This window comes from Phocoena sinus, chromosome 14, assembly GCF_008692025.1.
Source record: "Phocoena sinus isolate mPhoSin1 chromosome 14, mPhoSin1.pri, whole genome shotgun sequence".
Classification (NCBI taxonomy): Eukaryota; Metazoa; Chordata; class Mammalia; order Artiodactyla; family Phocoenidae; genus Phocoena; species Phocoena sinus.
In genome coordinates, this window is record NC_045776.1 from 73,309,558 (window position 1) to 73,330,039 (window position 20,482).

Genomic DNA, 20,482 nt, shown 5'->3' on the forward strand with positions numbered 1-20,482 from the left:
GCTCCCAGGAGCCATGGAAAGCTGTGGAAGGCTTTTAGATGGGGAATGGAGTGATCACTGGGGTCTTCATGCTTGACACCATGACATTTGGGGCACTGATTGGTATTTTTTAGAAGCAGTCCCACAAGAGGGATCTCAGAACGTCAGGGTCTAACCAGGTCTCTGTATTCCCTAGAGTGCCCTGCTGGATTTTTATATGAAGAACATCTTGATGAGCAAAGTAAAGCCTCAGAAGTATCTGTTGGTGAGTGTGAGGTGGCCCTTACTCACCTGGGCAAGCTAAATCCCATTTTAAATTCTGTGATTCAGAACCATCCTTTATTCTTGGTCTGTTCCCACGAAGGCTGGGTGCCTGACCCCTTTCTCTTTGTAGGATAACTGTGCCCCTCTGCTCCGATACATGTCCCACTCGGAGTTTAAGGATCTGATATTGCCCACCATACAGAAGTCCTTACTGAGGAGTCCAGAGAATGTTCTTGAAAGTAGGTTCCTGCCAAACAGGCTGGTGGGAGGGAGGTGAAGTTGCCTGATAAGCCGGGTCCCCACTACTTGGCAGCAGGAAGTGCTTGCTGCGGGGGGAGATGTATTCACTGTTTACCTCATTGGGCCCTTGGGAGAGAGATCAGGGACCCTTTTGAGAGGATGTTGAAAGTAATGGGCCCTCTTGCTGGAAGAATGCACAAAAGTATACCCACTTAAAATACTGCATACATTTTTAGAGGTCTAAGAACCTTCTGGAAACCAGGTTAAGAACCTCTGCTCTAGACAGTTTGACCTTGGTGTGGAGGTGGCACTTGAAACCATAGGATATGAGAGTTGAGTCTCTGTCTCTTTTTATCTTGGTAAGAGGTGTGGGTGGAATGTCGGAGGGGCAGTTTTTTGCTGATTGGGATGGGGCAGTATACAGCTTTACAGCAGAGCTGTGGGACAAAGGTGTGACCACCATGTGACCATACAGAGATGAAGAGTGGTCATGTCCTGTGTGTCTACACAGCAGGCCTGAGCATTGGCTGGGGAGTCAGGCAGAAACGGGCATTTCCCCTGGAGGCCAACATGATGTGTGCTTTCTGTCCCCCTCAGCTATCTCCAGTCTGTTGGCATCAGTGACTCTCGATCTCAGCCATTATGCCCTGGACATCGTGAAAGGACTGGCTGGTGAGTGTCCCAACCCCTCTCCAGCCCCTGGAATGGCACCTTGGGTTTCGGTTGTACTTATCCCTATTGTACAAAAAGGGGTAGGAGACAGCTCAGTTTAGAAATAAACTACAGTTGTGTAGTTTCTTTCCTGAGATCCTTTATAATGAGAACACAGAGCCAGGATTGAAGAGTTGGGAGCAGGGATGACAAAGATGAGAGCCTGGCTACCCAGCTCTCGGCAGCTTCTGAGCTGCGGCTCTCCGTGTCCAGGTCAGCTGAAGTCCAACAGCCCCCGCCTGATGGACGAAGCCGTGCTGGCGCTGCAGAACCTGGTCCGCCAGTGCAGTGACTCCTCGGCGATGGAAGCCCTGGCCCGGCACCTGTTTGCTATCCTCGGAGGTGGGCAAGTCCTTCCCGGGCATGCGGATGGCCAAGGTGTGGCCTCTGGCATTCCTTGGGTACCGGGACCTGTTGGGGGCTTGGTGCTCTGAGTTTGCTTGTGTCAAGAATGAACAGAAGCACGTGCAGATCAGTGTGGATGGGGGTGATCTCAGTTTTAAGCATAGGCATTATCGTTTGCATAGGGGGAAAAAATAGAGGGAAATACACCAAAATGTTAATAATATTTTAGGTCGTGGGAACATGGGTGATTTTTAGATGTTGCTTTTATATTTTTTCTATTTGTCTCATTTTCTGCAAGAACATATTATTTATTTCTTTAGTTAGAAAAAAAAAAAAAAAGCCAGTACATGTGATGTTAAGCCCAGCTACATGATAGAAAGGCTGCTTCTGGAATCAGAAACTGTATCTTGATGTCACACACATGACTACCTTATTCACCCCCTTGGGAAATGTGGCAGATGTGAATTTTGAATCTTTGCTATCTCTCCTCTCAGGCTCGGAAGGAAAACTAACTATTGTAGCCCAGAAGATGAGCGTCCTCTCAGGTACAGAATTTCTCCACAGGTAGTAGGAAGTGTAGTAGTGGTAGTGTAACGTAACTGTTAGGTAAGGTGAGTCCGTTGGATCTTGACACCTCTGACAGTTTTGGACATCCCAGTCTGGCTTCCGTAAAAGGCAGGACGTCTGATGGGGGATTGAGTAGGGGGTCAGTCATGGCCAGAGGAGAGGCATGGCTGCTGGGGAGGTGGGTAGTGACAGGAGGACTGGTGTGTTGGCAGTTTTGTGCTGATGAGGGGCTGAGCAGGGAATCCCCTGCCTTCCAGGCATCGGGAGTGTCAGTCATCACGTGGTGGCCGGGCCTTCCAGTCAAGTCCTGAGTGGGACCGTGGCTGAGCTGTTCATCCCCTTCCTCCAGCAAGAAGGTAATTGTGCACCATGGTGAGGGTGCAGCCTGGACCCATCCTTGACCCCCGGTTTTCGCAGTTGGAGCCTGCCATGAACCCCTTCTGAGGGCCCTGCTTCCTCTCCCTGAAGCATCACTGCTTCCTCTCCCTTTACTCCTACTTGCTTTCGCATGCAACTGGCAGTGATGTGATGTGGGTCTAAGACATAGGGCTGACAGGACTTCTGCTTCTTGCCCTAGTTCACGAAGGCACCTTGGTGCACGCCACCTCTGTCCTGGCTCTCTGGTGTAACCGGTTCTCCACAGAAGTGCCCAAGAAGCTCACTGAATGGTTCAAGAAAGCCTTCAGCCTTAAAACCTCCACCTCTGCAGTGAGGCACGCCTATCTGCAGTGCATGTTGGTCTGCTTCCGAGGTGAGATGCTTCCCTCACAGAGGTGATCGAGGTGATCTTCAGGGTGTCATCAGGCTTTCCCTTTTGGTCCAGCTTTTTTTGCATCATTTCTTCCTGAGCCACTGGGAGCATCTAGCTTAGTCATCCATAAAGCCTAGAATCAGAGCCCAGTCTTCACAACAGATTCTGGCTTCTCCTCCTTATCAGACCTTCAGAATACAAAGCTTTATTCAGAGGGGAACCACAACCAGAACCTGTCACTCTGTTTTCTGAAATCATGGAGAAATGATTCTGATAAGACTGATTTATAAGGTGTAAATTATATAATCTTTACACTGGACCTATTAGAAACAACAACTGCCCTCGCTTCAGTGCTAACAAACCTGTCATTTGGGCCTGAGCATCTACCTCCTTCCCCAGCACAGCGAGGGGAAACTTCAAATCTGTAGGAGCTTGATCCCCAAGGTAAAAATCTCTAATACTGATGTCCACCTCTGAGATGGGCTCATATTTCACTTCAAGTTTAAACTTATGATGACTGGGTTTAAAAAAATGTTTAGGAGACTCCAGAGCTGCCCCTAGAGAGGTGACCCCCTTCTGTACAGTGTCTGTACTTGTGTATCAGTTTGCAGTTTTGCTGCACTGATTGAACTTGATTTTAGATTGAGTTCTAAATAGCCAAGTCTTGGTTTAACCTAGTCTCTTTAGCTTGAGTTGGTTCTGCTTAATACTTTAAAAACAATCATAAAATAAACCTTTAAAATATACGTTTCTTGGATTCAAATCCATGGCATCATCCAAATGAAATACTTGTTTCACTGTGAAATACTCTATATACCAATTTAGTAATTAAGAAAACATGGGTTGGGACTTCCCTGGTGGTTCAGTAGTTAAGACGCCATGCTCCCAACGCAGGGGGCCCGGATTTGATCCCTGATCGAGGAACTAAGATCCCACATACTGCAACTAAGCCTGTGCACCGCAATGAAGACCCAGTGCAGCCTAAATAAATTACATACATACATACATACATACATACACACACATATGTGGGTTTAGCTATAGTTTTAGTAGGTTTCTACTTTTTTTTTTTTTTTTTTTTGCGCGGTACGCAGGCCTCTCACTGTTGTGGCCTCTCCCGTTGTGGAGCACAGGCTCCGGACGCGCAGGCTCAGTGGTCATGGCTCACGGGCCCAGCCGCTCCGCCGCATGTGGGATCTTCCCGGACCGGGGCATGAATCCATGTCCCCTGCATCGGCAGGCGGACTCTCAACCACTGTGCCACTAGGGAAGCCCTCTACTGTTTTTTTTTTGAACAGAGTTTAGTTTATAGGTCAGCAGATTGGTTCTGGTTTTGGGATTTGGGTCTGGAGGTTGTCTGGTGTGGGAGAAGAGCCCCAGAGAGAAAATAGTCAACTTGAGGTTTGCCCTGGCTCTCCCTCAACCAGCTGTGTGGCCTTGGGCAACTCACTTCACTTCTCTTGGTCTGTTTCCTTATCCATCAAGTGAATACCTGGACTATTGGACTAGTAAGGACCCTTCTAGCTCTAGCTTTATGGTTGTAGAGTTTGATATAAGTCCTAGATTTTAATTCCACTTACTTGAGATATTTGAAAGGTAACTGAAGGGTGTTAACCATTCAGACATGGGTGAATAACTCCTTTCTCAAGTAATCTTGCCTCCTTGCGATTGGGGTGTTCTGTAAGGTGCTGGTCCTATCTCCACAGGTGACACACTGTTGCAGGCCCTGGACTTGTTGCCCTTGCTCATCCAGACAGTGGAGAAGGCAGCCTCCCAAAGCACTCAGGTTCCCGTAGTCACCGAAGGGGTCGCTGCTGCCTTGCTGCTCTCAAAGCTTTCGATGGCTGACTCACAGGCTGGTAAGAGTCCAGAGATGTCCAGGATGCTAGCAGACAAGGGCCTCTTTCAGAGTCCTTGGGAGGAGTGCCTTGATATTTAGGATTTTACAGGATTAGCTTGGCCACTTACCGCACTGGGCAGTCGTAGGGCCACTTGTCACCTGCAGGGATGAATTTTATCTACAAGCCCCTGTCCTGGAGCATTGGAGCAACAGGGCAAAGGAGGACAGTGACAGAGTCCCCTGGCTGCACTCTCGCTGCACAGTGCAACGCTGAGGCTCATCCCTGCAGATGATAAGTGGGACGTTGTTTTTAATTGGTTATACATTTATAGGGTATAACGTTAAAAGCTTCCCCTTAGCCATCCTGTCTTCCAGCCACTAAGTTTCGTGTCTAGAGATGATCAATGTGTAATTGCCGAAACATGCTGGGTGACATACTATACGTGCCATATTGCGTACTGAACACATCTTGGAAAAGATTCCAAAATCAGTACAACAAAAAGAGCTTTCCTTTTTTTGTGGCTACACGGTATTCTGTGTTTGTTTAGTCTACATCCTACTCTGCATGGGGACATAGCTGAACTTATTCCTGTGGTTAGAAATGGAGTTCAGCTCTTTTCATATATATTATTGTGTGCCATCTGACTATATACCAAGGCACTGGGCTACTTCTGTGGCGGGGAGGCAGAACATGACCCTGTTTCAGCAAATTTTAAGCTGCTTTACTGGGAGAGAGGATATGCAAAAGTTATCTGTTGTTTAAGGCACATTAAATGTGGCATAAGAGCAGTTTTGAAGGAGGGATTTCTTTTAGTTTAGGGGTTGGGTGTCAGGAAAAGCTTCATGAAGAAGGGAGCATTTGAACTAGGGCCCTGAGGGCTAGAAGGGTTTTCACTAGCTGGCCCAGTGTGAGTTCAAATGAGGGAAGAGCGGGGAAAGCACCACATGTGGACCTCAAGTAGTTCAGCCTGGCACCTGGAACAGGTGGGAATTCCAGGTGGGAAGCAGCTCATCTGGGCTCCTGTGGGCTACAGAGAACCACCAAAGCTTTTCCTATAGGCAATGCCACCAGAAGAACCGGTTAGTTCTCGGAACCGGAGGACAGTGAGCCTGGGAGTGACCCGCCCCCGCTGAGGGAGAACTCCTGCCTGCTGCAACAGCGGAGAGTCTGTCAGCAAAGCCAGCCCCCGCAGCTTCAGCATGGTGGGGACTAGCCCTGGCATGTGGGGGGCTGTGTGGTAGAGTGACCTTTTGTTTCTTGCAGAGGCCAAACTGAGCAGTTTCTGGCAGCTAATTTTGGATGAGAAGAAGCAGGTTTTCACTTCTGACAAATTCCTGCTCATGGCTTCAGAGGATGGTGAGTCACTACCCCCTTAGTTGAAGTCGAGTTTGGGGCTGAGTCTCTGGTGGGTCTTCAGAGAGGGTCCTTCCCTGACTGCCTGTTGTTTTGACCAGACAGCTCAGCAAAAACCTGGAGCAGAGTGATCTGGCCAACAGCTCAGCTTTTGTGGGAATGAATGTACTCCTGTGGGATGTGGAAGGCTAGGGAAATTGGAGGGAAGTGGGAGATTTGTGGAGACAGCACTCTAATAGTTGTGGAGCTGTGATATTAGGTGTAATTATAGTTGACTGGGTAATTGGTGCTGTCGTAGAGGTTTTCGTGCACTGAGAGGCAGCTGAGAAGCTCTGGCGAAGTGTGGCTGGCTCCACCCACACCAGGAGATAGAAGAACTACTGGTTTCTATCTTGGCAGAGAAGGAACAGTTGATCTTTAAATGTATGTTTAAAATTCTAGGTTGCCTTAGAAGTATCTGCCGCTAATTGGTGATTGGAAAAGCCTTTTGACTGACAAATCACAACATTCTCTTAATGAGCTACACCTGTTAGTCACTTCCTGATGTTTAAAAAATGTTTAGCTAATTTTTGAATAGGAGATATATTCACATAATACAAAAAAAAAAAAAAAGACCCAAGAGAGCCTACACTGAAAGTTATACCCTTGCTTTGATCTCTAGCCATACAGTCAGTGTCCCTGGCCGTGGAGAACCAATTTTATCAGCTTCTTGTGTATCTTTGATATTTTATATTTATACCAATAAATAACCTTATGTATCAGTTCTCTGCCTTTTTTACACAAGTGTTAATATTCCTACTGTATGCATTGTGCTGTCTAGATTTGGAAATAATTTCACGTCAGTATATAATGAGCGCTCTCATTCTTTTTTAGAACTGCATAGTAATTAAAAAAAATTGTTTTATTGACGTATAGTTGGATTTACAATGTGTTAATTTCTACTGTACAGCAAAGTGATTCAGTTACATGTATATATACATTCTTTTTCATGTTCTGTTATGGTTTATCACAGGATATTGAATATACTTTTGCTTGTTCCAAAATACACGTGTGCCTATGGAGAACAATATGGAGGTTCCTTAAAAAACTAAAAATAGAACTACCACACGACCCAGCAATCCCACTACTGGGCATATACCCTGAGAAAACCATAATTCAAAAAGAGTCATGTACCACAATGTTCATTGCAGCTCTGTTTACAATAGCCAGGACATGGAAGCAACCTACGTGTCCATCGACAGATGAATGGATAAAGAAGATGTGGCACATTATATACAATGGAATGTTACTCAGCCATAACCAGAAACGAAATTGAGTTATTTGTAGTGAGGTAGATGGACCTAGAGTCTGTCATACGGAGTAAAGTAAGTCAGGCAGAGAAAAACAAATACCGTATGCTAACACATATATATGGAATCTAAAAAAAAAGGTTCTGAAGAACCTAGGGGCAGGACAAGAATAAAGGCGCAGATGTAGAGAATGGACTTGAGGAAGTGGGGAGGGGGAAGGGTAAGCTGGGACAAAGTGAGAGAGTGGCATGGACTTAATATACACTACCAAATGTAAAATAGATAGCTAGTGGGAGGCAGCCGCATAGCACAGGGAGATCAGCTTGGTGCTTTGTGACCACCTAGAGCAGTGGGATAGGGAGTGTGGGAGGAGACGCAAGAGGGAGGAGATACGGGGATATATATATATGTACAGCTGATTCACTTTGTTATAAAGCAGAAACTAGTGCACCATTGTAAAGAAATTATACTCCAATAAAGATGTTAAAAAAAGAACACACGTGTGTAGTTAGCAAAAAAGAAAATTCATTAGATACATGTATATGTATAACTGAATCACTTTGCTGTACACCTGAAACTAACACAACATTGTTAATCAGCTATACTCCAATATAAAATAAAAAATTCTAGTGAACTGTAACTTTCCCTTTACATTTTGGTGTTCATTTTCCAGCTCTTCCCAGTCCTTTCTGGATGTGTTCTCTATTTTAAAAACACTTGTGCTGTTTCTGTCCCCCCGCCAGCCCTCTGTACCGTGCTGCATCTGACAGAGAGACTCTTCCTTGACCATCCGCACAGACTCACAGGCAACAAAGTTCAGTACGTGGGGCTCGTTTACTTTTCCCCTTTGGCCAAATGACACAAACCCTGACAGGAGCCTGAGACGTGGCGGTGTGTGAGGGGTGGAAGGCTGGCTGTGGAGAGCCCCACACCTGGCCTTACCCCAGGACGCCCTGTCCCTCTGCTGCAGGCAGTACCACCGGGCTCTGGTGGCGGTGCTCCTGAGCCGCACCTGGCACGTGCGCAGGCAGGCCCAGCAGACGGTTCGGAAGCTGCTCTCTGCTCTTGGGGGCTTCAAGCTGGCCTACGGACTCCTGGAGGAGCTGAAGACTGTCCTCAGTTCTCACAAGGTCAGGGCATCTGGGCTACAGAACTGGGGCTCTCAGACCCCCTTAGCTGACCCTGCTTATGCTGTGGGATTTTAACTAGACTGCTCCTGGGCTGTTCTCACTCACTCAGACTCTGTGTGATGCCAGAATCTTCTGCCCTGGAGTTTGGGTAACACCTTGTTTCATATAATTCCTTTTCCTTTTCAGATGCTTTTCTTTCTTCCCATGTTTTATGACATGTAGCTCAACCTTTTTATTCTTGAGTAATGGAAAAACACTTCTTTTTTTTTTTTTTTTTTTTTTTTCTTGCGGTACGCGGAGCTCTCACTGCTGTGGTCTCTCCCGTTGCGGAGCACAGGCTCCGGACGCGCAGGCTCAGCGGCCATGGCTCACGGGCCCAGCCGCTCCGCGTCATGTGGGATCCTCCCGGACCGGGGCATGAGCCCGCGTCCCTTGCATCGGCAGGCGGACTCTCACCACTGCGCCACTAGGGAAGCCTGAAAAACACTTCATTTTTAAAGCACTTTATAATTTTTAAAGTGTTTTCTACCCATTGTCCCTTTCAGTTTTTTCACAATGCCTTTAAAAGGCTGACAGGCTTACTATGCTTATTTTGTATGAGTTGTCCAGGGTTCCGGTAGCTGAAATGACTTGCTCAGGGTCCCCCAGCCAGTGGGTGGCAGAACTGGGAGTTGACCCGCAAGACCCGGCTCCTAGTTTCAGTGCTCTTTGTGCCCTGTTTCACTGCTTCCCTCCTTCCCTAAGCCTGCTTGAGGGGTGTGGTCCAGTGACAGACTTGCAGTCTCAGGGTAGGTCCCCTGGACCAGTGTCTGTTGCCTTCTTTTCCCCTGTGGGCTGTTTTAGGTGCTTCCTTCCAGGCCCATCTCATAACCTGTGGGTCCCAGTGCCAGGCACTGGGTGTCAGTATCCACACCAGCAGGGAGCCCAGAGAACAACATGAATGAGAGGCAGCTGCCTCCCTGGCATCTTCATCTCCTGTGTGCCAGGCCTGCACGGGGCTCTGAGCAGTTGGGCTCATGTGTTGTCTCCCCACAGGTGCTGCCCTTAGAGGCTCTTGTGACCGATGCTGGGGAGGTGACTGAGGCGGGCAAGGCCTACGTGCCTCCGCGGGTCCTGCAGGAGGCTCTGTGCATCATCTCTGGGGTGCCGGGGCTGGAAGATGATGTCACCAACACGGAACAGCTGGCCCAGGAGATGCTGATCATCTCCCACCACCCGTCCTTAGGTGCGTGCCTGGGGCGGGTATTGGAGGGGCGGGGACTGTGTTGTAGGAGCAGGCCGGGCAGAAGGCCTCAAAGAGCTCCCCTTCCCTTCAGTGGCTGTGCAATCTGGCCTGTGGCCAGCACTTCTTGCCAGGATGAAGATCGATCCGGAAGCCTTCATTACCAGGCACCTGGATCAGATCATTCCCAGGATCACCACACAGAGCCCCCTGAACCAGGTAATTGGCGTGTGAGCTGGTTCTGGTCTCAGGTCAGAGTCCAGACAGGGGAGATTCAGAGAAACAGGTGAAGGTGTGATGAAAAGTGGGTTGAACCCTTGGGTTTCATGTGGCAGAAAATGCAAACTAGTTTGAGCACAAGAGGGAACTTGCTTGTTCCCTCATCTAACTGGTGAGACCCAGGATGTGACTGGACAGGGACTCAGGTGTCTTCAGGACCTTGTAGGTGGTGTATCTCTTGCTCTCTGTCCATCTCTCTGTCTCATCCATCTGTGTCCCATCTCTGCTTTCCACGGTATGGGCTCCATTCTCAGTCTCCCCTTTTTAGTAGCAGGATAGCTATTCCAGGCTTCTTGTCCCCCATCAGCTCCAGTGGGAAAAGCTTGCGTTTTTCCAGTCATTTCAGCTGGCATGGGGTCTTACTGCCCTGCTTGACCTGACTTGGGTCTTGTGTTTATCCTGAGGCCCATCCTGGTCTGGGTCATGTGCCCACCTCTGGAGAGGGTGGGGTCAGCTCCACCTGAACCACGGAGATTGAGATTGGGAGAGGAATGTGTCCCCCAAATCAGGGTGCTAGTACCAGGTAGGTACAGCTCGCTGAGAAGGCAGGCACACACTATGGTTGTCCACTCCAGTAGGCAGTGCTCAGAAAGAGCAGGCAGTGGCAAGAAGAAGGGGAGCCAATTGCCTGGGGCATTTAGGCCTGGCAGGACCCCTCTCCAGTGCCAGCTGTGGTGCTCACTGACCGTGTCTATGTTTGTCTGGCAGTCTTCCATGAATGCCATGGGCTCCCTCTCCATCCTGTCCCCAGACCGGGTCCTCCCTCAGCTCATCAGCACCATCACCGCTTCCGTGCAGAACCCAGCGCTGTGCCAGGTGACACGGGAGGAGTTTGCTATTATGCAGACCCCTGCCGGGGAGCTGTACGACAAATCCATCATCCAGAGGTGAGCCCCCACTCATGGGCTCAATAGCCCCAAGACTTAGTTTTCTTTTTTTTCTCTTTCCTTTTTTTTTTAAATTAATTAATTTATTTGGCTGCGTCGGGTCTTAGTTGCAGCACGCGGGATCTTTCGTGGCAGCATGTGGGATCTTTCCCTGCGGCACGCGCCCTCTTGGTTGCCGCGCACGGGCTTCTCTCTAGCTGTGACACGTGGGCTCTAGAGCGCGCGGGCTCAGTAGTTGTGGTGCTTGGGCTCAGTTGCCCCGTGGCATGTGAGATCTTAGTTCCCCAACCAGGGATTGAATTTGCGTCCCCTGCATTGGAAGGTGGATTCTTAACCACTGGACCACCAGAGAAGTGCCTGTCAGATGGAGACTATGTGTCCTTTGTAGGGTCTTGTGAGGAGTAAATGAAACAATGTATCTGTTGATTGGAGGAGTGCTTGCTGTGTTTTAGGCACAGTACTTAGGCCTGGGATACAAGAGCATGTAGAGTATCCAGCACTTTCCTGGTGCATATGACTTAAAAACTAGCTGGGGTTTTATGGCTGGTGGGAGGCTGAAGGGCCTGGTGGCTGTTCTGAACCTGGCTGATCACCTGCTCTGGTGTTTCAGTGCCCAGCAGGACAGCATAAAAAAGGCCAACATGAAGCGAGAGAACAAAGCTTACTCCTTCAAGGAGCAGATCATCGAGCTGGAGCTGAAGGAGGTGGGTACATGGAGGCCTCATACACGGGGTGGCCTCAGGCGGGTCTCTTGGGTCATCCTGACCCATGGCACACTCCTCCGACCTCCCCACTGATCCTGGGTCCTCCTGCCACACTCTTTATCTGCCCTTTCTCAGGTAGCTTTCTCTACGCCCAACTCAAGGAAAACAAATCTTTCTCTCTGCTGGCAGTAGTTCATGTATTTCCTCTGCTAAGTGGTGTTGCTTGATTCCATGCCTGTCCCCACAGCTCCTGGAAGGCTGGGACCTATCTGTCCTCTTGATAGTAGGCATAGGGCCTGGCACAGTGTAGCCGCTGGGGCATCGTGGTTTATCGCTCTATTCGGCAGTGACAGAACTGGTTCTGACAGGAGCAAAGCACACAGGGCTCTTTCCTGTCTCAGAGCCTTTGTTTGCTCCTCCCTCGGTTTTTTGTTTTTTGTTTTTTGTTTTTTGTCCTCCCTCAGTCTTTACAAGGCTGGGTTCTTCTTGTCTTTCACGTCTCTGCCCACATATCCCCTTCGTGGAGAGGTGACCCCTCTGCCCACCCTATCCAGAGTAGACCCCGTGCCTCTTCTCATTTGCTATGCATCATATTTATTCCTTTCATAACATTGGTCATGATCTGAAGTCACCTTGTTTATGTATCTGTTTCCCTGTTCGTGGTCTACCTGCACCCACTAGATTGTCAGCTCTGTGAGGATAGAGACTTGGTCTTGTTCTCACGGTCTCCCCAGCATCTAGAACAGTGCCTGGCACCATGTAGGTGCTAAGTAAAGACTTATCAAATGAATGAGTGCTCTCGGTCTTTGCAGGGCTTTAGCTTATACTGGAAGAGAGTGTCTGTAGGGCGGGCTGGCAGGAGGGGAGGCTGAAGCTGCATGGCTACCAGAATACCCTTTTCAGCACCTTTTCTCTAACGTATAAAGGCCCTTCTTGTGTTTGTTAGTAGAGAATCCAGCAAGAAATCCCCTCTCTACTGCTCTCTCTGTTCTGTAGAAGCCAGGTGGCTGTGGACTTGTGGGAGTAGGGAGGCCACATGGCAGGTTGGGGGGCCAGGTCACAGACATAGAGCTGTCCTGGTGCTGACTGGGGAGCTGAGCGTGCCCTGCTTGGTGGGAGGGAGGGAGTTCCCTTCCCTGGAGATGGATTTGCTTTGCTTGTTCCCTTCAGGAGATAAAGAAGAAGAAAGGCATAAAAGAGGAGGTGCAGCTGACCAGCAAACAGAAGGAGATGCTGCAGGCCCAGCTGGACAAGGAGGCGCAGATCCGGAGGCGGCTGCAGGAGGTAAGCAGTCGCTGCCACCACACGCCTGTGCCACGAGAGTGCTGGGCCGCCTGCTCCTCACTGTCCTGGGGCAGGGCCCCGCTGACTAGCCTTCTGGGGTGACTCTGCTTACAGCTGGACAATGAGCTGGAGGCGGCGCTAGGACTGCTGGACACCATCCTGGCCAAGAACCCGTCGGGCCTGACCCAGTACATCCCTGTCCTGGTCGACTCTTTCCTGCCCTTGTTGAAATCTCCCCTCGCTGCTCCCAGGATCAAGAACCCTTTCCTGTCCTTAGCTGCCTGTGTCATGACCCCTAGGCTCAAGACTTTGGGTTAGTCCTCGTTGGCTGGCTGGCTGTGGGCATGACCCCGGGGCAGGATGGGGGTGGACAGAGATGCCCCCGAGTGCTCGTGGGGAGGCACGCCGTGACCTAGGCTACTGACTTGTTTTCCTACGGATACAGCCTCAGGCATCTCAAGCAGCGTATCCTTGGGAGCACACAGTGCCGCCTCCTCTCTCCCGTTTTATGTCTGCTGAGTCTTCATTCTGAGGGCCAACTTTTAGATGCTAGTCGGTGATCTTTCTGTAGCAGTGTGTTTTTTTTTAATAAATTTATCTTATTTATTTATTTATTTTTGGCTGCGTTGGGTCTTCGTTGCTGTGCGCGGGCTTTCTCTAGTTGTGGCGAGTGGGGGCTACTCTTCTTTGCGGTGCGCAGGCTTCTCATTGCAGTGTTTTCTCTTGTTGCAGAGCAAGGGCTCCAGACGCGCGGGCTTCAGTAGTTGTGATGCGTGGGCTTATTTGCTCCGCGGCATGTGGGATCTCCCTAGACCAGGGCTCGAACCCCTGTCCCCTGCATTGGCAGGAGGATTTTTAACCACTGCGCCACCAGGGAAGCCCTGTAGCAGTTTGAAATTCAGTGGCAGTGGGATGGTTTGGTGCCACGTGGCCTGTCTGTGTAGCCCAGAGCTCCTGAGCAGCCACATGACCAGAGGTCTCTGTGGCCTTTAGCTTCCTGTTGGCTGTGGAGAAACAAAGGCCAAGTGGGGTGGCTGGGAATTGTGGAGGCCTCGCTTTATGGGTTGTTTAATGACCTTGAGGGTGAACATACCTTGAGCCTGAGGGGTATGTTCCCTTCAGGGTGAGGCTGGAGTCAGGCAGTACACATAGAACCTGCTGGAAGTGTTACCTGGCTGGCTGTGCTGTTGCATGGAAGGTGGGAGGACCACATGGATAGAACTGAATAACTCACAACTGAACAACCCTTGGGTGGCTCATGCCTCCTCTCAGTGCACTTTTAATTCCTGAGTGTCAGAAGGGTATCTCCTTGCCGGCCTGCCTACCCTTTGGCACCGTCCTGGAGATGAAATGAGAAATTAGGTTGAGGATACTTAGGCAGAGCAGAATTGATTACTATTAAGTCAGAGGGACATGGCATCTCTGCCCTGGGTCCCTGGTTTGCACCTGGGCCAGATTCTGTGTCTTTGCGAGGGTCATCCCCTGCTGGGTCCCTTCTCTTGGACACAGGAACTTTGGTGAGCCACGTGACTCTGCGCCTGCTGAAGCCAGAATGTGCCCTGGATAAGTCATGGTGCCAGGAAGAGCTGTCGGTGGCCGTGAAGAGGGCGGTGACCCTGCTGCACAGTCACACCATCACCAGCAGGGCAGGCAAGGGAGAACCAGGTAAGGGACAGGACGGACAAAGGGCACGAGGCGGTGTGAACCGTGCAGGGATTGCACGAGCTATGGCGCCCCGTACCCTGGGGCTTCCTGAGGCTGTAGCCTCCAGTGAGTCTCTTCCCTCCCTGGCCTTGATTTCCTCATCTGAAAAAGGGGGGATGGACGATTTTTGAGTCTGGTCCCTGGTATTCTGAGTCACTGTGACCCCCACTGAGGGTTTAGTTCTTGCCATTCTGGAAGCTACTTGTCTGTTTTAACTCTCACATTGTGGAACTGGGCAGTGTCTGGGGTAGGAGCAGGATTGGCTTTAGAACTGGGCTACTGCCTGTCATCCCTCTTGGCATGCCACATGCTTCAGGGTGTCAGGGCCTCCAGCCTTCCCCCCACCCACTTGCCCTGAGGATGGACACTGAGGCAGCCGTGCTCGGGGTCCTGCCCAACCTACAGGATCCATCTGCTTCTTGCTCTCACAGACGCCACGCCCCTGTCCGCGCCAGCCTTCTCCTTAGTCTTCCCGTTTCTGAAGATGGTGCTGACCGAGATGCCCCACCACAGCAAGGAGGAGGAGGAGCGCGTGGCCCAGATTCTTCAGATCCTCACCGTCCACGCCCAGCTGAGGGCCTCACCCAGCAGCCCGCCAGGGCGTGTGGACGAGGTTGGCCCGGGGAGCTCGGCTCCCTCTCGGCTTGAGGGCGTTGGGGAGGCAGGGGCTTCCGACGCTTCCCATGAACAATTCTGGGGGGGAGGTCGTGCAGCTTATCCATATACCTATAGCAGAAACCATTGGTGAGGAGAACCCAAATGTTCTATTCAGTGTGGTTGTCAAGACCTCACAGAAGCTTATGGGTCTCTTGTGTCTGATAGTTTCTGACCCAAAGAAGTTGAAGGATTTTGTATTAATTTATTGTTTTGTTTCTAACTCAGAAGATAGTTCTGATCACTCTCTCTCCCTTTGACTTGCTTATGATTGTGAGACTGGAGCCCATTCATTGAGGAGTTTTCTTTTTAATAGATTATGTTCTAAAAATTTGCCAAAGTAATGCATGTGTAAAATTCCAACAGTACAGAAGCAAAAAGAGAAATGCCACTCCCTAGAGGTAACTGTTGCTAACAGTTTGGCCTATACCCTTGTGGACTTTTTTTTTTTTAAGCACATTCAAAACTCATACCCACAAACACAGTAAAGCAAAAATGGATTGCACTGCTTCTTTCATGGGACGATATTCTGTGGGTCTTCTCCGGTGTCTGGATCCATGTGATCCACGTCACATGGATCTAATTTTACAGGCTGCATGGGGTTCTATGCTGTGGGTTCACCATGGTTTAGTTAACTTTTTACTTGTTGATTGACATTTTAAGGTTGTTTCTAACGTTTCCATAGTTTGAACATCGCTGTGGTGTGCCCCCTTGTACATTTATGTCCCTTGCACACCGTGTGAACATTTCTATAGGACAGATTCTTGGGCATGGAATTGTTAGGTTCTGTGACATGTTCTGAGCTATACCCTCACTGAGCGTTTTCTTTTCTCCAATCCTAATACAACCTCACGTAGTGGTAATCTTGCCAACGATGGGTGAAAGAATGGTGTAATGTTTTATTTCACATTTTTTTACTTTACTTGTAAAGTTCAGTATCTCTTCATGTGTTTATGGGCCACCTGTATTTCATATTCTGTGAGTTTCAACCAAGGTTAAGAGTTTCTTTATTTTTAGTCCCTGAAGATCTGGTTGACTGGGGTTGGCTCCTATGGATTGAGTTGTAAACCTGACAGGGTTTCTACAGTGGAGTCAGCAGTATGACCCAGAATGTTCCCCTGTGGGTGAGAGGGTGCTGCTTCATGTGCCACCGGACTTGGTTACAGACCTTCCCTGGAGCTTCACCCTGACTTACCTTCTGTTCTCTCTTAGAATGGCCCAGAGTTGCTGCCTCGTGTGGCCATGCTGCGCCTTCTGACTTGGGTGATCGGCACAGGCTCTCCCCAACTGCAGGTGATCTGGTTCCCAGTTGGCTTTTGCTGTGACTCAGTTCATGACCCCAACCTCAGGTTCTAGTTCTTCTCTTAGCCCTCAGTTCTGGCCTTGGGCAGAAGGGCTGCTTTTGAGAGCCAGCCTGACTGTTCTCAGCTGGTTAGGGGTTTTGCTTGGGTCCTGCCACTGGCCTTGGCCTGGCGCTGGGGCCTGAGCCCTAGTACGGCCGTGGGGTGGGCGTTCTTAGTTCAGATTCCTCCCTGGGCCCCTCAGCCCATCACCTGGCTCCCCTGCCTGGCCCCATAGTAGGAAAAAAAATTTGTGGAACTGAGCCCAGCGGATGGATGTCTACCTCAGGTTCTGGCTTCAGACGCCCTGACCACCCTGTGTGCCAGCAGCAGTGGCGAGGATGGCTGTGCCTTTGCAGAGCAGGAGGAGGTGGACGTGCTGCTCTGCGCCTTGCTGTCCCCCTGTGCTAGTGTGCGGGACACTGCGCTCCGGGTGCGTGCCCACTCCCTCTTGGGGCTACCTTGGCGTCCTTTGTCCCTCAGCGTCCCTGTTCGAGCTGCCCTGATGGGAGATGCCGCACATATGCACCAGCGTGTCCTGGAGGCAAAGAGAAGAGGTCACAGAGTGTGGTTTGGGGTCATTCTAGGAATTGGAACAGCTAAGCAGTTGTCTTGTCATGTATCACTGCCTATTTTTTCCTTCAACTCGGAAGACTTCACCTAATTTCTAAAACGGAATGTGGATCTTAGTACTTTTATAGACAGATATAACTCACAGAATTGGTTCATTTCTTCAACCTACTACCTTATACTTGCTTTCTCTTGGTGCTTTGGGACCCAAAACTAAAGGATCCCCTTGGAGTATGAGACATTGATTCCCAGATGCCAGACTGCAGGCTCCTGCTATTAGTCTGTGACAGAGTTTTCACTGGTCCTTGGTAAAAATTTGAAAAACAATGGCAATGTGGCAGATAGTTCTTAAAACAAAGGGAATGTCCTTTTTCTGAGGTTTTGTCTGACTTGCGTGTTTAGAGTTAAATTTTATGTTAGAAAAGATTCTACCGCTATATGCCATCATTTCATGAAAGAAAAGCTCTTTGAAGAGCAGCTAATGAGCTGAACTGACTCATGGCACTCCCTAACCTGTGCTGTCCAGTGGAATGTTCTGCAGGGCTGGAAATATACATCTGTGCTGTCCAGTGTGGTAGCCACCAGCCAGCGTATGGCTGTTGAGCACTTGAAATGTGGCTGGTGCAGCTGAAAAAGTTAGAGTTTGTTTTAAATGATTTCACTGTGGAGACCCACGTGTGGCTAGTGGCTACGTCTTGGACGGTTCAGCCCTAGCGGGAGGCAGGGTGGTGCGGGACAGGTCAGAGGCTCTTCCCAAAGGTCATGCCTCACACGGTGTGGTCCCACCCCCTCTCAGGGGCTGTTGGAACTCCACATGGTATTGCCAGCGCCTGATACTGATGAGAAGAATGGCCTGAACCTTCTGCGGAGGCTCTGGGTGGTCAAGTTTGACAAGGAGGAGGAGATCCGGAAGCTGGCAGAGAGGTGAGAGCCGTCGGAAGGCTGGTTTTCCTGCTCTGTCCTCTTTCCCCTCATGAAATAACTGGACCCAGCGCGCTCAGCCTACAGAGGGAAAAAGGGGTGGTCAGGTTTGGCAGGGCCTGTGCTGCAGATCCTTGTCTGACCAGCTCCGCCTTTGGTCTGCTACAGGCTCTGGTCAACCATGGGCCTAGATCTGCAGCCAGACCTCTGCTCCTTGCTCATCGACGACGTCATCTATCACGAGGCAGCTGTGAGACAGGCCGGGGCCGAAGCCCTCTCCCAAGCAGTGGCGCGTTACCAGCGGCAGGCGGCGGAGGTTATGGGCAGGCTTATGGAGATTTACCAGGAGAAGCTCTATGTGAGTCGTCTGTGCACCGCGATGCAGTCTGGGTGTGTAAGGGTGGGTTGGACCATTTTCAACCTCCCACCTGCTCCAAACAGGAGCCATACTGTGGCTCAGGGTGGCTTGTGCCTAATCTCCCGTCTCACCTGGGTCATTGGCTTTATTGGAGAGAGCACTGCAGTGCATTGATCAACCTGTCTGTTGCAGCGGCCGCCCCCAGTTCTGGATGCTTTGGGACGAGTTATCTCAGAATCTCCTCCAGATCAGTGGGAAGCCAGGTATAACAGTTGCTTCAGCCTTGTACCACTCAGTGCTTTCTGAGGTGTGGCAGGTTGGCTGGGCTGGGTGCTGTGGAGAGGCAGCATGGGATAATGGATCAGCGGAGGGAAACAGCAAGACTTCCCTCTGAGTCAGAGACCTGAGTTCAAGTTCTCGCTCTTCCTGGCTAGCTAGATGACATGTTTCTCCTTTCCTCCGAGGGACTCTGTTTCTGTAGAGGTCCCTGGGCCTCTCCTTACTGCTGTAGCTGAAAGAATAATAGTACTTAGCCTTTGTAGAGTATGTCCACTTCTGAATGCCTTTGCATCTGGTACCTTCACCTCCCTTTCCTCCTCCCCTGGAGGGAGAGGGGTAGGCGATGCACTCACACATGGGGAAACAGAGGCAGAGCTGGTCCCCTCCCCAAGGTCACCCTGTAGGAGGTAAACTCTGGACAGATAGGAGGTCTCTGTTTTACAAGTGGGCCGTTGCCAAACCAGTGGGCACAGCAGTGGGTAAGCACAGGGCATTTGGCTCTGTGTTGTGCTCTGCCCCTGAAGCAGTGTTTGCTGTTGGCAGGCTCACTCTCCTAGTGACATACTGGGATAGGTGCCACCAGCAGGGGAGGAGGCCTCTGGCTTGCCCTTGCCCCCCTGACATGCTCCCCCTTCTTTGCTAGGTGTGGCTTGGCTTTGGCCCTGAACAAGCTCTCCCAGTGTTTGGACAGTTCTCAGGTGAAGCCACTCTTTCAATTTTTTGTCCCTGATGCCCTCAACGACCGAAACCCAGATGTCCGGAAGTGCATGTTAGATGCAGCCCTTGAGACGCTCAACACGCATGGGAAGGTAAAAGATTTCAGCTAGCTGAGGAGGTGGGGAGAAGGCTGGGCCAAGGTGGGCTGAGCAGTGGTGCCACAGGGATGCTGAGTGCTCGAAATCCTGGCAGGGCACTAGCCCCCGTGGAATATTCCATTTGTATTTCTTTTGAGTCATAAAGACCCCCCCAAAAGGGTGTTAAATTCTTGTAAGTCTGTTGCAGTCCTGCCAGAAAACTGGGAAACCCGCTGGCACTGCTGGCTAGCTTGTTAGGATGCCTGTCCCAGAGCCAGACTTGGGCTTGGTCCTGGGGCAGAGACCGTCATCCCCAGGCACAGCCTATGGGCTGATGTGAGGCTCCAGGAGCTCTTGGCTTTCCAGGAGAACGTCAACTCGCTGCTGCCGGTGTTTGAGGAGTTCCTGAAGAATGCACCCAATGATGCCAGCTATGACGCTGTGCGGCAGAGCGTGGTGGTCCTGATGGGCTCTCTAGCCAAGCACCTGGAAAAGAGCGACCCCAAAGTGAAGCCTATTGTCGCCAAGCTCATCGCCGCTCTCTCCACCCCCTCCCAACAGGTACCTGCCCCCTGGCCTGGGGCCCCAACTGTGGGTGGGCAGTGGGACGCTGGGACAGAGTCGGGTATCAGGGTACAGAAGGCCCAGTTCTCTGCGAGGAGTCATCTCGTCTCGGGACAGCCTGGTTTATAGTCAGGAATACTCACCTCTGGAGGGGGAGTTAGTTTGTTACTTTGTTCTAGTAGACCTCTTAGATGTTTTCATTTTTTTCTACTCATTTTCTAAGAGTCATTTTTTGCATTTAGAGTAAACCTGTCCCTGGGGATACAGAGGTTTAAAAAAAAAAAAAAAAGAATCGTTCTTGATGTGTTAGCCTTTTCCTGATCCTCTCCCTGTGTTAGTTATATGTTTTGGGGGCCTTGTGATGCAGCCTCCAAGCCACAGTGCAAAGGATTTTTTTTTTCTCTTATTTAAAAAACACATTTACATGTATTTTCTGTTATTTGCATTTTGGA

The 20,482-nt window shown here is 50.2% G+C and overlaps 1 protein-coding gene across 2 annotated transcripts in view; it reads left to right on the top strand.

Moving 5' to 3' along the window:
* The window catches only part of GCN1 (GCN1 activator of EIF2AK4), a 66,658-nt gene that overhangs the window by 13,364 nt on the left and 32,812 nt on the right, over positions 1–20,482 (top strand). For both annotated transcript variants that reach the window (XM_032602652.1, XM_032602651.1), the window contains exons 8-33: positions 176–244; positions 374–482; positions 1,081–1,155; positions 1,408–1,536; positions 2,034–2,084; positions 2,364–2,462; positions 2,684–2,857; positions 4,564–4,716; positions 5,962–6,054; positions 8,084–8,159; positions 8,311–8,470; positions 9,506–9,695; positions 9,787–9,911; positions 10,680–10,858; positions 11,469–11,562; positions 12,733–12,846; positions 12,961–13,159; positions 14,356–14,511; positions 14,982–15,163; positions 16,417–16,497; positions 16,834–16,977; positions 17,911–18,038; positions 18,204–18,393; positions 18,586–18,656; positions 19,316–19,481; positions 19,833–20,027. In XM_032602652.1, coding sequence (XP_032458543.1) covers positions 176–244; positions 374–482; positions 1,081–1,155; positions 1,408–1,536; positions 2,034–2,084; positions 2,364–2,462; positions 2,684–2,857; positions 4,564–4,716; positions 5,962–6,054; positions 8,084–8,159; positions 8,311–8,470; positions 9,506–9,695; positions 9,787–9,911; positions 10,680–10,858; positions 11,469–11,562; positions 12,733–12,846; positions 12,961–13,159; positions 14,356–14,511; positions 14,982–15,163; positions 16,417–16,497; positions 16,834–16,977; positions 17,911–18,038; positions 18,204–18,393; positions 18,586–18,656; positions 19,316–19,481; positions 19,833–20,027 — 3,402 coding nt within the window. The remainder of the gene's footprint in view (positions 1–175; positions 245–373; positions 483–1,080; positions 1,156–1,407; positions 1,537–2,033; positions 2,085–2,363; positions 2,463–2,683; positions 2,858–4,563; positions 4,717–5,961; positions 6,055–8,083; positions 8,160–8,310; positions 8,471–9,505; positions 9,696–9,786; positions 9,912–10,679; positions 10,859–11,468; positions 11,563–12,732; positions 12,847–12,960; positions 13,160–14,355; positions 14,512–14,981; positions 15,164–16,416; positions 16,498–16,833; positions 16,978–17,910; positions 18,039–18,203; positions 18,394–18,585; positions 18,657–19,315; positions 19,482–19,832; positions 20,028–20,482) is intronic.